The sequence below is a fragment of the Metopolophium dirhodum genome, chromosome 1 (genome assembly GCF_019925205.1).
Source record: "Metopolophium dirhodum isolate CAU chromosome 1, ASM1992520v1, whole genome shotgun sequence".
NCBI lineage: Eukaryota > Metazoa > Arthropoda > Insecta > Hemiptera > Aphididae > Metopolophium > Metopolophium dirhodum.
The window spans coordinates 96104464-96122197 of NC_083560.1; the positions used below are offsets into that span (position 1 = coordinate 96104464).

The window sequence follows — 17734 nt, forward strand, 5'->3', positions numbered from 1 at the left end:
ACGCCTAGCCTGAATCGTAAAGAGATATCTTTTTTATCAACTGATACTGTGATATAATCATTTGTAATATTGATATACTTGTTATTGTTTATATAGTTTGTTATAGACTATAGTATCAATATTCTGTCACCCCTACTTTATACTAGAACATTAAATATCAGTAGGTAATTAGGAAACATTTTATATAGGCGGATCTCAGATACCAAGAAGGCAGATAATGTGATATTGATAATATACTATTATTAATACAAAAGTTAAGTTTAAATATAAATGTTTTGACTTAAAAAGAAATAAAGGTTATGTAAATTTTGATAGCTTAGTTTAATTTAAATTATTTATTAATTGTAATATGAATAATTAAGTATTCATATTTCATAAAATGTACTAATTACTAATGTCTAATACAGAACAATTTATTATATATAAATTATATATAATTTCAGATAAATTTTTTGTTAATTATTTTTATTATTAGAAAGAACTAGATTTAACAAGTAGGTATACAACATTAGTACCTAATACAAATCGTATTTACTAATGTCTAATAGTAAAAAATAACAATGGCTCTAAGATTTAGCTATTTTACCATTTTTACCACATTATTGGTAAATTTACCGATATTTTTTTTTACGTAAATTCTCCATCTCTACTTTTGACCCCTTAAGTACCAATTAAATTCAATTTCCTTCCAGAAAAGATACTGTTGCAGAAAATCTAATGATTTTTACTGTCCTAAAAGGTGATGACAGAAAAAAAAATTACCTTCATAAATATACACATATCATTGAATGGTATCTTAAAAATGGTTATTTTATTGAAAACATTAAAATCATATTAATAATCTGCTTTTATAAAAGTCAAAATAAAAAATCTACCTACCTGACACGGCTACGACGGTGGTGGCAGATGGTCCGCGGAGAGCCGGTCGTTGATGGGTAGGTCGGGTGACACAATCGAGAGGTAAATTAGCAAACGCAAATCTCGGTTGTGGTAGTAGATTGGGTTTATTTTACCCCGTACCGGGTACACGTATATATATCAATATATGTAACAAAAAAAAAATATCAAAAAAAAAAGAAACAACTGACGGTGGGCTATATTAAAATAGATATATATCTGGTTGCGGTCGTGGTGCGTGCTCACAACGTGCGTGTGGTTTTCAGAGACGAACGGGGGTTTTTCTCCAACTGACGAGTTTACGACGGCCGGTACTCGTTCTACGCGACTCGCCTTCCCGTCCCACCTTGTGCCTTTGTGGCGCGGTGAGGGAGTTGGCGTTGTCGCGCTGTAGCCCGTAGTGGCGGTTGACGAAAAGTGTAGACTGGTCGCTGCGGTACCTGTACTTTGTACTGGTGGCCGCTGCGTACCGCGTCATACTCCCCCGCCAAACCGTCACACGGGGTACACTTGTACCGGTGTCCGTGTGTCATTTCAGGACGGGGTGGCTTGTACTACCTCTGGCTTTCGCTTGAGGTAGACTTGCCCGCGCCCGTGAGTGTTATTGGGGGTGTCTTGGGGACCCTACCGGAGTGTAGTACGAGTGGTGCTCGTCCAACTCCGGCATTCCCTCGAACGCCACCAGCCAATCTGACTCGGTAATTTCTACCGTGGCCTCCGATTGGTCTGGCGACTCCTGGCTGGTGGGTTGTCCCGGCTCCTCGGACTTGCCGTCCTTGGATGCCGGTTTGTCAACCTCCATCGGTGTAGGGTTGGTCGGAGGCGTGCCGGCTGCTTCCGGTTCTGAGGTTGGCGCGGGTTGCTTGGCAAGCCGACGTTGTTGGCTTGCCTCGCTTTCCCTGGCCTTCCTCTTCTCCTTCAGCTGTTGGAATTTCCGGCGGTTCCTTGCCTGCTGCGCCTCCGTCCTCGCCCTTCCCGTTGGGCCGGGGAGTACCCCCGTTGGCCTGGGTACCGGTGCCGGCTCCGCAGGTGTTACGGGGGCAGGTGTCGTTGCTGGGTGTGGTGGCCTTGTCAGGGACGGTGTGCGGCTGCCGGGTGTTGATGTTGATGGTGGTCGGTGTGGCCGCAACCTCCGCTGGATGTCCGTCGTACGGTCCGCCCAGCCCCGGTTGTAGATGGCCGCCCGCACTGGGTCCTGCAGGAGTTGGCGGTTAGTCATCCTCGCGACCTGGGCGGCTGTTCGCGGCTCATCCTGTCCACCGGATACCAGCCCCAGCCGTTGGATGAGCTCGGCAACCTGCTGCCACTTCTCCTGCTGTTGGCCGGTCATGTTGTCTGTAAATGATTGTTATTACGATTTTGTGCTCCTAGTGTTCCGCGCTGGCCCGTCCCACCTGTGACCGGCGACTACTTCGCGGATTGTGGCGTCTTCGGACTGCCACTTTTCGAGAGTCGTCGCGGTGAGTGGTGTGTCGTCACTAACGTGGTTATCGAACATGGAAAATATTCGGTCAGATTCGAGGTCAACACTGGTTGTCGGCGCTGTGGGCGCCCCTACCAATTTTTCCTCAAGTCGATCTTCGTCTACAGGTGTGCCCGGTGCCGGGTCACGAGATAACAAATCTGGTGCTTCGTTTTGTATTCCCGGGACGTGTACCGTACTAAAATCTAAATTAGCTAGTTGTAGTGACCAACGTGTTAATTTTGAATTTTTGTCTTTAGCCCTGTGTAACCATGTTAGTGTCAAGTTGTCGGTTAGGAGTTCGAAACGCCGGGTTTCTAGGTATGGACGGAATTTGTCTGTCGCCCAGATTATCGCTAGGCACTCGCGTTCGACCGCGGCGTACCTTGTTTGCGTTTCGCTAAACTTTTTGCTTACGTAGGACACTATGCGTCTTTCCTCCGGTCCGTCGCCCCGTTGGAAAAGTACCGCACCGGCTCCTATTTCGCTTGCATCTGTTTGCAGACAAAACGGTTTGCTATAATCGGGTGGCGACAATTTTGGTGATGTGACTAGCGCGTTTTTTATTGTTTCGAACGCGCGTTGTTCTACCTCTGTCCATTTCCACCGTACTCCCTGTTTTAATAAATTAGTGAGAGGTGCTATGGTATCCGCATAATTATCTACGAACTGGTTGTACCAGTTGCACACGCCCAAAAATTTACGTACGTCCCTAACCTTTTTGGGAACCGGAAAATTGTCAATGCATACCAATTTTTCCGGTTGTTTTTGTATGCCCTCCGAGTCTACGATGTGCCCTAAAAATGAAATTTCGCGTAGGCCGATTTTACATTTTTTTGTGTTGCACGTTAGTCCAAACCTCTTGAGCCGCTCGAGAACCTTGTCTAAGTGGGCCTGGTGTTCGTACTCGTCCCTTGAAAATACTACAATATCATCCAGGTAAACTTGTACGAAATCATCCTGGTACCCCCTCATGACCTCGTTCATGAGTCTCACGAAAGTCATTGGACAATTCTTTAGACCGAAAGGGAGGACTCTGAACTGAAATAGACCTCTACGTGTTCGGAATGCCGTGTATTTTCGTGCATTTTCGTGTAGCGGCACTTGCCAGTACCCCGACTTAAGGTCGAAAATGCTGAAAATGTTCGCGCCCCGCATTTGCCTAATCATTTTGTTGAGATCTGGCATAGGGTACGCGTCGGATTCCGTAACGTCGTTCAGCCTCCTGTAGTCGACACAGAGACGAAAAGTTCCGTCTTTTTTCTTTGCCATTACTACTGGTGCGGCCCATGGTGAGGTGCTTGGTTCTACGAGCCCCTGGAGTTCCATATCGCGTACCATATCGTCGATAGCAGTTTGCTTCTGCTGCGGATATGGGTATGGTTTGAGCGCGATTGGGGACGGGTCTTTTAGCAGAATTTCGTGTTCAATTAATTTGGTACGTCCTACTTTTTCGCTGAATACTACCGCGTATTTATTTAAAATCTTGGTTAGTTTCGCGCGTGTTTCGGGGTCGTTTCCAAATTCTAATTGTGACAGGTCGGGACGAGTGGTGGGTGGTTGAGATTTCCCTTTCCAACATGTCGACGTACGAATTTGCTTACCCATGTGAATTGTGCACGCGGCGTAATCCCAAGAGACTTCGTTGTTAACAAGAAAGTCGTGTCCTAGTAACGCGTCGCAATACAAATTGTCTAGGATGGTAGCTTCGAATTTTATATCGAGTGCACCTATCCTAGCTTCGAATGTGGAGGTGCCACTGGTTGTTGCAGTGCGACCGTCCGCCATCCGGACTGTGATTGTTGGTCCGTGGGTGGGTGTATTGCCGTATTTACGGGCTACTGTCGGGTTTACGTACGATTTTTGTGCCTGCGAATCTAATAGGGCTGTTACGAAGCCTGACGGAAATTCGAGTTCGACCGCGGGGGTCGGAATTTTGTCTTGGCATGTTCGCGTACCGTTATTAGTCGTATTGCAATTGGTCGAGCGGGACAACTGGTTCTGAACCGCGATGGAGACTTTCTGGTCGGTGGTGTTAACCGCCATGACCATACTGTCAACATCGGTTGCCTCGTTGCTCGCCTGTTGCCTTACGTGCGTAGACTGACCTAATGCGGGGATAAGCGCGGTGTGTGTGCTTGTGTCCCCGTCACCCGTGCGGGTGAACACCCGTGTCTCTGTTGCCTTTGTCCCTACACCTGTGGCTGCCCCATGAGCCGGTTGTTGTTGAACACACGTGTCACCGGTGAGGTGAGTGTGTTCAATGGTGGGGTGGTGTAGGTTGGGGGTCTGTGAACGGGTGCCGATTGGTGATTGGACGGAAAGAATGTTCGTAGTTGGTTGTTCTGTGTGTTGAATTACCGAACTACGCGCTTTTCGATTACGCTTATTTTTTCCGTGTGTACTACCGAGAGTGGGTGGTGATGAGTGGGGGGGTGGTGATGAGTCGATGAGGGGGACTAGTCCTCGTCGACTCCCCCGCCGTTTCCCGACGTGGTCGGTCTGTTTGGACATTTACTGTTCCAATGGAGTTCCCCACAATATCTGCACGGCCCCGGTGGTGTATTATCAGTTGCTTTCGCAAAAAATTTTTTTTTGACCGGGGGGGCTGTTTGTGGGGTTTCCACTGACGTATGTGTCAGCGTGAAAAACTCTTACCTTTTCGCTGGCTTGAGGCGATGATTCCTCTGCGGGGAGCCAATTTGACACGGCTACGACGGTGGTGGCAGATGGTCCGCGGAGAGCCGGTCGTTGATGGGTAGGTCGGGTGACACAATCGAGAGGTAAATTAGCAAACGCAAATCTCGGTTGTGGTAGTAGATTGGGTTTATTTTACCCCGTACCGGGTACACGTATATATATCAATATATGTAACAAAAAAAAAATATCAAAAAAAAAAGAAACAACTGACGGTGGGCTATATTAAAATAGATATATATCTGGTTGCGGTCGTGGTGCGTGCTCACAACGTGCGTGTGGTTTTCAGAGACGAACGGGGGTTTTTCTCCAACTGACGAGTTTACGACGGCCGGTACTCGTTCTACGCGACTCGCCTTCCCGTCCCACCTTGTGCCTTTGTGGCGCGGTGAGGGAGTTGGCGTTGTCGCGCTGTAGCCCGTAGTGGCAGTTGACGAAAAGTGTAGACTGGTCGCTGCGGTACCTGTACTTTGTACTGGTGGCCGCTGCGTACCGCGTCATACCTTGGTAGTTATTAAATATAATATCATTTGATAATATAAAATAAAAAATATGTTACTTTAAATAGTTTAATACCTCGACAGATATAGGTAGCTCACCTATGTATTTAAAAATTAAAAATAATTATTACTGTAGGTAGGTATCTAATAAATAATATAAAAAAAAGAATAATACTGTTTGTGAAACTCATGAACATTAAGTAATAATTTAGGTATGTAAATAAAAAGTATTTAAAACATATTAATAATATTACCATATTATTAAAAACTAATTAATTATAATTTGGTGGATGATCTGATTGTAATGATAAAGTCTGTTCTGTCGCTAAAGACTGCATAGGATGATTAATAGGTTGGAATGGCATAGGTTGTGATGATTGTATAGGTTGCACATGTATTGGAAATGTTTGATAAGGATAAGTTAAATTGTTATTCATAGGTTGAGATGATGGTGTAGATAATTCTCTCATAATCACTTCTTGGATTTGTGTCCTTACTCTCAATTTTTGTAGTGGAGTCATGTTACCGAAATAAGGATGAATGGATTTTAAAAAATACATGTCCTCGTCATCTTTTACTGCATTCTTTGATGAGTCTATAAAAGCTTCAATTTTTGTTTTTTCAAGTTGTAGTTATTGTTGTTCAAAACACATTTCATCCTGTTGTTTTTTCATTTTTTTTTTGTCCACTCAATTTAATTGTTGAGATGTTTAACTCAGAAATAGGCGAATTTCTTCCAGATTGTGTGAAGTTAGTCTGTGCTTCAGTTTGAGGTAATAATGGATCCATAACTTCAAAACTATGTGTCATTTCCTTGTCGAGATCGTCCTCATTTTCTTGATCTTCGTTTGAATCTGATTTTTGTTCGTCTAAATGTCCTAACTCAGTATCCTCGTCACAATCATCGGAAAATGTACCCGACGTATTTCTAGGAGTCTCGACGTCTTTCAAAAATTGAATAGACACAAAATACGACCATTTCCCGTGATATTTTTCTAGGCCATCTTGTGACGATCCTGATTTCGGTTTTTTTACTTTTTTAAGTTCTTTTTTGAACTGATCTCTTAAGTTTCTCCACCTTTTTTTGCTTCATTGCCTATATAAATTAACATATAGTATACTAAATAACTTTATAATAACTAAAAAGAGTTACAGTTAAATTTTTTTTTTAAATACGTGTAATAAGCAGGAAAAAAACTCAAATTAAATGCAAATTCATGCTATTGAAATATTTCGTGTTGTCGTTGAACATAATAATATTATTATATTTATTATTAATTTTATAACCACATTTATGTATATCGATGGTGTTTTGTTAAAAGGGCGTATACCACCAAAAATGGAAAAATGAGTTTTTGGTATCAAAATTTTCAGAAAAAATAGGAGCATAATCTGTAATAATAGAGTGATTAAAAATATTAAGGATTATTCTCTATATAGTGGATAAATGAAATCCAAACGCCCTAAAGAGAATATTTATATTTTTAATGAAAATGTTAAAAGGGCGTATACCACAGGAATTGCTAGTAGTTTTCTCGAATAAACAAACTAGTTTTGAATTATCACGTTTTTATCAAATTTAAAATTAAATTGATGTTGTGGTACATAATATTATGTGACAGTTAACTAAACGCCAGTTGGTCTACAAATAATACAAATTCGTATCATTGTTTTATTGATAAGAATTTAGAGGGAAAACTACACTTAATAATCATAGATAGGTAATCGTAATCGTAATATCATAATCGTAATTAATTATGATTAATACGTTATTGTAAAATAATACTAGGTACGTATTACTTAGTAGTTTGTTAAAGATTTTTGGTTTTAAATAGTGTTGTTAATTTTGTAATAAATAATATGATCTCATCTAGAAGTAAAAAGCTTTTAGGTTTAGCTAAAAAAACTTCAACAAATATTCAAAATTCCACTGCAACAGAAGAAAATTTCAATAACATTTATTTTTATGATTTAAATAAAGTGGATATAAATGCCATTGACACGTTTGTTTTCTTAGATGATCATGATATTGTTATAGCTAATAATAAGGATCCTGTGGTAGACGACAATCAAATTTATACAATAAATAATGATAATAATGATTGTCAAGTAAAATTCAAAGCAATAAGAAGTATTATTTTGGTACAAGATAATCCAAACAAAATTAAATTTAGTGATTCATTTGAAAATCAGATTTATAATATTATTGACTTGGAAGCAAACAAATGATTAAGATCATCTGATTTAACTTTATTAGCTAGTCCAAAACAACTATACACGAATAAATTGCCTTTAAATCCAGAAAAATACAAGGACTTAAATAATTTATGCACCAAAAATGTTATTCCTATATTATGTTACCAACAAGAATATTTAAATCTACCATATAAATCAGCAATAAGAGATAATCTTCCAGAAACTGATGAAGATGAGTAGATGTAAAACTATGATGGATTTTAAATTTAGTTACCTAATACATTTTAAATCTAAATTGTATTATGAGTTAATTATTTTAATTTGTGATAAAATAATATATTTGTTCTTTTTATAATAATAATAGCAAAAGAAAATGCTTTTAGTTTGATAATAAGTTTACAGGATTTTGTATCATGATGTATTTTAATAGTTATGATTTATTTTTTTTAATTTGTAATAATAATATTATATTTCTTGTTTTTACAATATTATGATACTTATTTTTTTTTTTTAAATATTAACTGTTTTTTACTTTGTTGTTTATAGGTATATAAATTTATTTGATTTTTTAACATTATATATTTGTGTTTTATAATAATGTTATCAGTAAAGGAAATTAAAAATAATATTGTTTTGATTGCTTTCCAAACATTTTCAATTATAATACAAATAATAATATTATTATTAGGTAGGTATAATAAAAGCAATGATTACTACTAGTTGTACAGAGGCTTTCAGAAAATCTGTAATGCTAAAAGGGCGTATACCACACAAAATAACTTTTGACAATAAGGAGTTCAAAATATTAAACTAGTATAAAGAGCGTATACCACATGTATACATCTTTAACGTACAGGCGTTCGAAAATCTATGTTGTAAAAGGGCGCATACCACGACTATTATCACTTTGAATGATGATAACTATAATTCACATATGTTTAAGCATTTGAATGATAAGTTTTATCAAATTAGCAACATGTCTCCTAAATGAAGGTATAACCGAGATCAACCTATTTCAACGGTATAATTTTTAAAAACACTATTTTGCTCGTCCAGAACAATTTCAATTATGTGGTATACGCCCTTTTAACAAAACACCATCGATATATTACGAAAATATAATCGTAATAAACTTTAATCATAGTTAAATATTAAATAATATTATAAATAAATATTTTATTTCATAGATATCTAGCCACTGGAATCAGTGGCGGATATGGGGGGGGGGGGGGGGTGGACGCCCCCCCCCTTGGGCTTTTTGCCACCACTATACATTATTACAATATTGGCTACAACCATTGATTATAAATATTTAAATATTAATTATATTGGTATTGGTGTTATCTGCTAATTGATTTTTCAGATGTACAATATTTTTTTTTCTCCATGAAATGTTGGGACAAGTGCCTGATGCCCCATAGAGTATCACTCTGTTTGATAGCACGATTAAAGATAGTACTGTCATTAGCCATGTGGTGATTGTTTACGCATAGTATCGTATTATTCGTATTGTCAATTATTTTCATCGCGTTTGCATGAAAATCGCGTTTGCAAGTTTTATTCGTGTACTGTTTTTTTAAAGTATAGTAGGTATGTCGAAGCGTAAAATTTCTTCTTATTTTACTTCAACTTCAGATAATAGTAAGCATTTTATTCCTGACCAACCAAAACAAGTTGAAAAGGAACAACCGGTGATACCATTATTGATTGAACCGAATAAAGAATCCAACACAATTGTAACTTCAAATAGTTCAAATTATACTGATATTGGCCAAGTAGTAAGTGGAAGCATAATATTAAATGATTTTATAAAATTCACAATTCTCGAAAGAAATAATAAACCATCAGAAGACTTTGTTTTTCCTTTTTCTTTACACAATAAAAAGGGAAAAGAAGAAAAACGGTATTTACGATTGAATCATTTTCAGAAATTCAGCTGGTTAGAGTATTCAAAAAATGAAAATGGGTTATTTTGTAAGACATGTGTACTTTTTTTAACTTTTTTTATTTATATACTATATATTAATTATAATATTAATATGAATTATGTATTATGATAATATTTAATAGTATGATGATGCATTATTACTTTATTACATTATTGCTTTTTCTTGCACTTTGCTTTGCTTATTTAGACTGAAAACATGGTTACGTTCCCAAATGGGAAATGAACATCTCAGTAGTTTGGCTATGTTGCATGTGCATAGAGACATAGACATTAACATTGATAATGTCATTGACATGTTTGCAAAAATGAAAAACCGAAATAAAAATTTTATATTGTAAATATTTTATTTTTCAAATTTTAAATAAATATTTATATTGAAAAAAAAGTGTTGTTATTTATATTTTTGTACCGATTATAGTTAAATATTTCAAAATAAAACAATGGGGAGGGGGGTTAAACATCATTATCTATGTGGATTTGAAATTTCACCCCCCCCCCCCCCCCCCTCAGAACTTGGATATATCCGCCACTGACTAGAATTGCGTTCAGACAAATTGCTATGAGTTTCAGATTTTCAAAAACCAGTGTTAGTTATATTGTTATTGAAGTTTGTCAGGCAATTTGGACTATACTACGTCACGTACACATGCGAAGACCATCTATTACAGATTTTGAAAATACTGCAGATGCATTTTACAATAAGTGGAACTTTCCGAACTGTATAGGTAGCATTGATGGAAAGCATATACGAGTAAAATGTCCAAATAACTCTGGCAGTATGTATTATAACTACAAACAATTTTTTTCAATCGTTCTATTGGCTATTGTTGATGCCAACTACCGATTTATGATGATTGATATTGGAGCATATGGTAAGGATAGTGATGGTGATGTTTTACATAATTCAAAAATATACCATCATATTGAAAAAGGAACATTAAAAGTGCCTAACACGAAATTACTTCCGAATACAACAAATATGGCACCGTTTGTATTTATAGGTGATGAAGCTTTTCCTTTGCGAGAACATTTGTTAAGACCATTTCCGAAAAAACAATTAGGTGACGAGGACAAATCGTATTATAATTATAGATTATCCAGAGCTAGAATGACAGTTGAATGCGCATTTGGCATAGCGGCATCAAAATTTCGTATTCTGCAAAAATCAATTGAAACGAAAATCGAAAATGCTGACCATATCGTCAAAGCTATTTGTATTTTGCATAATGTGATTATTGATCTTGAAAAAAATCAGGTGGATTTAAAAACTATAGAAACTGAAAATGAAATATCAAGTACAAATTATTTGGATAGTATTCGAGGCGGCAGATTTACTAATAGAACATCTCAATCCGTTTTAGAGATAAGAAATACATTTGTACAATATTTTAAGCATAACAAAATATAATTTCAAACTATTTTTATTTTATAACAAAGACAAGACCAACACTGATTATTATTCATTTTTTATTTCATTGACAAAATTATATTATAAAAATGTATACATAATATATATTTTATAGGTTCATTGTATTAAATTAAGTTTGAAAAAAGTTAAATTATATACTTACCAGTTATTCCTGTGACTTTTGACACTTCTGCCCATGCCTTGCCTGTTATGAGCCTATCTCTATATTTCTTATTTTTTTTATTCCACAAAACAGTGTGTTTTTGGATTTCAGAAATCAACATTTTTGTTTTTTCAATATCTGTGTACGACATAGCCATAAAAAATGTGATTAATTAATAAAAAACAAATATACTATTGGTTGCGACGACGCATATCGTATGCGGCGAAAAACAAACTATTTTGTATTTCAAACCTGCGACGGCGTTGCGATATCGTGAATTCAACGCATGCGTCGGCAATTAGGACAGACCGATCTATTTCTGAATGTTTGTTATTATTAGAAATCGCATGCGTTCGCCGCACTGCGATTTGCGGTGCGTGCACGCACCATCTAGGACATAGCGTAATACTGATGACCCTTTCACAGATGCTATTAATGTTACAAAACTTACTGGTAAGATAATTGATCAACCAAATTCTGATGACCCTTTCATAAATGCTATAAATGATATAAGACTTGCTGGTAAGATTATTGATCAACCAAATTTGACAACAGATAACTCAAAAAGGTATTTAAAGTATTATTTTTCTAAAGAAATACTTAAAAATTGTAATTTATCTATATAATAAACTTATGTTTTTTTAAAATCTTTCCAGTAAACTTGGTGTTTTAAAACAGTCAGTAAATGCTTCCATACATATAGTAGAATCAAACAACGCCCGTAATGAAATTTTAAAATCATATTATATTGCTAAACTTTTACTTCTAAAGAGGAAAACAGAAGCAAAAGAAAAAAATGCAGCTGCATTAGAAAAAAGTACCTAATGTAATCCTATTTTGTTTAAATTTAAGAAGGGTTTTTATTTTTTAACATACCATTAACCAAATTACTCTATAAAAAAATACTAATATATTATTAATATTAAACTTTACCACCTAACTAATGTTCCTATACTAAGTTTATGAAGGGTCTCATACAGTCATTTAGATAGTTTATATATAAAAAAAATTACACTATAAAAAAATACTTATATATTATTAATATTAAACTTTACCACCTAACTAATGTTCCTATACTAAATTTATGAAAGGTCTCATACAGTCCTTTGGATAGTTTATATATATAGAAAAAATATATGTGATATATTTAATTAGTAATAATAATTTTACAATGTTTTTTTGTTTCAAATAAAGATGTGTTTATTGAAAGTATCTATTAATAATTTGTTTTTGGTATCTTTTTCCTGCTGTAAGTTCTGGATTAATTTGATTCACATTATTATTTACAAGTAAATCATTAATCATGCCCAAATCAATATCTTCCCTTTCATCGATATTTACTAATGGTAAATTATTTGTTATACAAATATTGTGCAATATGACACAAGCGTTAATAATACTAGCCGCCTTTGGTGATGAGTAATGCAGAACTCTGTGTTTAAGAAGACATCTGAAGCGCATTTTTAGCACACCATTGCAACGTTCGATTATTGACCTGGTTTTACAGAACCACTTATTGTAGCGAGCTTCTGAACTATTTTCCTGTGGTTCATATATTGGTGTCATCAACCATGGTCTAAGCCCATATCCTGAATCACCAAGCATAAAATATGACGTTTGTCCAATTGAATGTAAATGTTTTAATAACTCTTGCACCAAACTTTAACGCCTATATATGTGACTATCATGAACACTTCCTGGGAACTTAGAGCATACATTTAATATTTTTAAGTCTGAGTCACATATCTGTAATAATAATACAATTAAATAAATATATACATAATAATAATAATAATAATAATAATAATAAATATTTAACACCTATCAATAATTAAAAAACATGAAAATAATTATCTAAGTGTATAAATCACCCTGTTTACCGTAATGTAATAGTTTAATTAAAGACTACTGTGTAGGGAAACGTCAGTGGGTTACCCCCTTATAATAAACATATTTAAAAACTCACTAGTTGAGTATTAATACTATGATAACCTTTGCGGTTGATATGTATATGCTCTGGTCAGTGTTGGGAAAGTTCCTTTTAAAAAGGAACTCGTTCCCGTTCCTCGTTCCTACTGTAAGAAAGGAACTCGTTCCCGTTCCTCTTTCCTGTCCCGAAAAAAGAACGCGTTCCCGTTCCTTTTTAAAAAGGAACGCGTTCCCGTTCCTTCATGTTCCTTTTTTTGCAATTTGAGTGATGGTCAATGGTGTATTTTGCGAACAATTTTTAAGTCAGAAATAATCGAACCGAGAGAGTTAACCGATTATTTCTGACTTAAAAATTTTTCGCAAAAAACACCATTGACCACCACTGAAATCGGTTAACTCACTCCTTTCTAGGAGCACCGATTTTTAACAAAAATGATTTGTCTTAGATTTTTTTTGTTATAATTCAAAAGTTGTATAGCGTAGACTTGAAACTTTATATATATACATTCATATTGCATAATTGCATAATATTATACATGTATATTACTATAGTAGTATAGTATACAGTGTATAGTGTGTACTATACACGATACACCACACATAGAGATATGCTATAGGTTATAGGCTTATAGCCCATAGGAGTATAGGACATAGTATGATACAACAATCTGTTTTTTTTTTTAATTCAATTTATTTGAAAAAATATTTTTATACTGACATTTTGTTTTGTTTGAGAAGAACTAATTTGGCGCGCGGAACCGGAAACGACCCGGAACACGACACGTAGTCGACCGACGGCGTCGCGGCTCAGTTTTGGCGCGGAAACACACTATATGCGCTTCATAAAATATACTGTGGCACTCAACGTGTTAAAATTTTTTCATTATTCGAGGAACGGAAATTTTCGTTCAAGTTCCTTCAAAATAGGAACTCGTTCCCGTTCCTCGTTCCTATATTTTAAATGGAACGCGTTCCGAGCTTCGTTCCTATAAAAGGAACGCGTTCCAGGAACGCGTTCCTCAAGGAACGCGTTCCTTCCCAACACTGGCTCTGGTATAGTTCATCTTCTGAAGTTGGAGGAACAATAGCTATGTGTGTTCCATCTACAACTCCAACAATTCCAGGAATTGAATACTTGTCATAAAACCTGTAGGGAAATATTCAAACTAATAAGTAATAATTAAAAATATATATAAATATGTGTTGGATAAATTTCATCAGATTTAGGAGGAACAATTGCTATATGTGTCCCATCAATAGCTCCAATAACTCTAATTAAAAATTTCTCATAAAATCTAATAAGTTTAAAAATATATTTTATAATTCAATTTAAATTTAGTTACTTAAACTAATCCCAATAAATCAATTATCACCCTTTCTAAGTAACTCACCCTCGACGAACCACATTTAGTTCATTTGTGTTGCTTGGAAAATGAATATATTTATTTAAAATTTGGGGATTATTCAAAGCTTCAGTTACTTCATTAAGGCATCTACTGACAGACGCTTGACTAAGCGCTGAACCTCTATGCTCACCGATGTCTTGCTGATAACTTCCACTAGCATAAAATCGTAAAGCTGTAAGTAACTAAATATTATAATTTGATAATTAGGTAATGGCTAATAGGTCGGTAATGCAAATACATTAATAACTTAATATCTAAAGACCTTTTTTTGTACACTTATTCCTGCTAATGTGTTGGGGATTTTCATAAAAGGCGTTAAAGTATGAATTAGTTCTTCAACGAGGACTTTACTTAGTCGATATGTTCCCATGAACTGTCTTTCAGATAAAACTGAAACATTAATAGTAATGATAATAATAGTTAACATTTATTATTAGGAGAATGGACATTTTTTGAAATATACCCAAACAAGACAAGTGTTAATAGGACATCGGTAAGTACCACCTATATTTAAGGAGTATGGTACTTACTTAGTTTATTAATTACTTAATTTATTGTCCAATCATGAAATAAACTAAATTCGATTTTATATTTAACTTACCATTAAATGTGTCCTTTGGTATCATAAATCGCCGAACTTTATTATCCAATTGAAGATTATTTAATACCATATTTTGTATTAAATTATTTTGCATTATAAAAAAATTTACATCGTCATTAGCCATGATCAATGGCTAATAGGTACGTATATAATATTTAATTTTACACACTAGGTACCTATAAGTACTTTGAAAAGAAAAACAAACAACATCACAAACATAACAAATCGGTAAATACCGTTGTAAAAAGAACAGGCAAATCGTATTTACACACTGTACGTAGCTACTGTAAAAATATACTATCAGTAGAAATCAAGTTTTCGATTCTAAAATACCAGTCGAAAAGAAAAATAGAATACTACGGTCGAAACGCCGATCGAAAACTGTTTGAGAATAGGGATTTTTGAATTGGTCGTAAATATTACGCTTTCGACCAAATTTTGATCGAAAACCCTTTTCGATTGATTTGAGAATAGGCCCCCAGGAAGTTAACTCAAATGTTGTCATTATTCATTGTTTTTTACATCGAGAAAATTTAGCAACTAGAACAATTCAGCCAGAACTTTTTTCAGTACTTCAAGACGTAATTCAAATTGTCAATTTCATAAAATCAAGAGCACTAAATTCAAGAATATTCCATGCCATGTGTGACGAGATGGGATCACAGTATGTAAATTTACTTTATCACTCGGATGTACGTTGGCTTTCCCGTGGAAAAATTCTTACCCGTGTAATGTATTTGCGTTTAGAAATACAAATTTTTCTAACGGAAAAAAAAAACACTCATTGGCTGATAAATTTAAATGACGATTCGTGGGTCGCTAAATTGGCTTTTCTAAGTGATATTTTTGGACGGTTAAATGAATTGAATATTGAGATGCAAGGGAAGAATAGGACAATGGTCGATATTGGCGAATAAATCTCATCATTCAAACAAAAGCTCACACTTTGGCGGGAAAAACTGTTTCAAGGAAAAATTGCTACATTTCCCCTTTTAAGTGAATTTCTTGAAGATTCAACAAAGGTAACATTAAATGACTTAAAATTACTACTTCAAGAGTATTTGGACAAATTACAGATAGAACTCGATCGATATATACCAGAAAACGTAGAGCTCAGTAAATACAGTTGGGTAAGAAATCCTTTTGAAATTTCTGTTCACGAAGTTGGTGAAGACATTTGCGGGTTCCAAGAAGAACTTCTTGATCTTCAAGCCAGTCAAGTCTTAAAAGAAAATTTTTCAAGAATGTGTTAGACGCAATTTTGGGCACAATTAAAAGATAAACCGATTTTATCAAGAAAATCCGAAAATGCATTGCTACCATTCCCAACCACATACTTATGTGAAGCCGGTTTTTCTACGTTAGTTGTCATCAAAACAAAGTATAGAAACCGCCTTGACGCTCAACACGATATGCGATGTGCACTTTCAATGAATATACATCCAAATATTGAAGAACTCGTGGAATATGTTCAACATCAAGGAAGTCATTAAGTAAGAGTTAATACAATTAATACCATGTCAAATTTGAAACAAAGAATAAATTGCTTTTTATAATATTTTAAGACGGAAGTCACGTATGTTGATCAGTTTTTTATTTGTATTTTATACATTTATTTTATTTAGTATTTGAAGATAGATAAATGTACCAAAATATTTACCGATTTGATGTTAATAAATGAAAGTGATGTTTGCAATTATGTTCTTTTTTTTGGGTCGCCAAAAGTTAAATTTAAAATTTTAGGGTCACTCTCATAAAAGGTTGGGAACCACTGGTCTAATTGATGATGAACAAAAGTTTTATGAATATTTCCGTATGCCTCAATACACTTTTATTGTCTTACATGAAAAGTTGGAAAATTTAATAACAAAGAAGGAAACTCGTTGGAGAAAACCTATACCGTCAAAGGAAAGATTAGCTGTATGCTTAAGGTAAGTAATCAACACAACATTTAAATTAGTAATACCCAATTTTGAATCATATTTCTTATGTTAAAATTAGATAGCATGAATTACATTTTGTTATTAAAAAAAAGTGTTATTAACTGATATTAAGTACCTTCTTAATTATTTAAATATTAAAATAAAATAAAATCTGTTAGATAACAAAATAAATCTTACAAAAAAAAAGAAAAGTATAAACATTTAAATTAGTAATACTCAATTTTATATCATATTTATGTTAAAATTAGCTAGCGTGAATTACATTTTGTTATTAAAAAAAAGTGTTATTAACTGATATTAAGTACCTTTTCATTTTTTTTTTTTTTTTTTTTTATTGATCGTAAGCCCGGCAACTATGGCCATTAGCTGTATGGTTTTTGGTGTATGATTTTTGGTTAGGTGTATTGTATTGTTGGTAGTAGTAGGGGGAAACACGTGTGTGTTGGGTTTTGGCAGATTTTCAATTTGGGCACCCGTAGGTATCTGCCATGCCCGGGAGGGGGATGGCGGCACTTGTTCTCCGGACACCGTGACTTGCCCGAAGAAAAATGCCGCCCAGTGGCCGGGAGTCGAACCCGCGACTG

At 35.1% G+C, this 17734-nt stretch overlaps 1 protein-coding gene and 1 pseudogene across 1 annotated transcript; both read right to left on the minus strand.

The window, feature by feature from the left end:
* Positions 1 to 1498: 1498 nt before the first annotated feature.
* LOC132947033 (proteoglycan 4-like) lies at positions 1499 to 2227 on the minus strand. The gene has a single exon (XM_061017211.1). It carries the CDS (start codon positions 2225 to 2227, stop codon positions 1499 to 1501), a length of 729 nt encoding a protein of 242 aa, XP_060873194.1.
* A 10244-nt stretch (positions 2228 to 12471) lies between these two features.
* On the minus strand, positions 12472 to 15277 carry LOC132947047 (putative nuclease HARBI1; annotated as a pseudogene).
* Between the last annotated feature and the right edge of the window lie 2457 nt (positions 15278 to 17734).

Coding starts and splice junctions, on each gene's coding strand:
- LOC132947033 (XM_061017211.1), bottom strand. CDS start 2,227: ATGACCGGCCAACAGCAGGAGAAGTGGCAGCAGGTTGCCGAGCTCATC.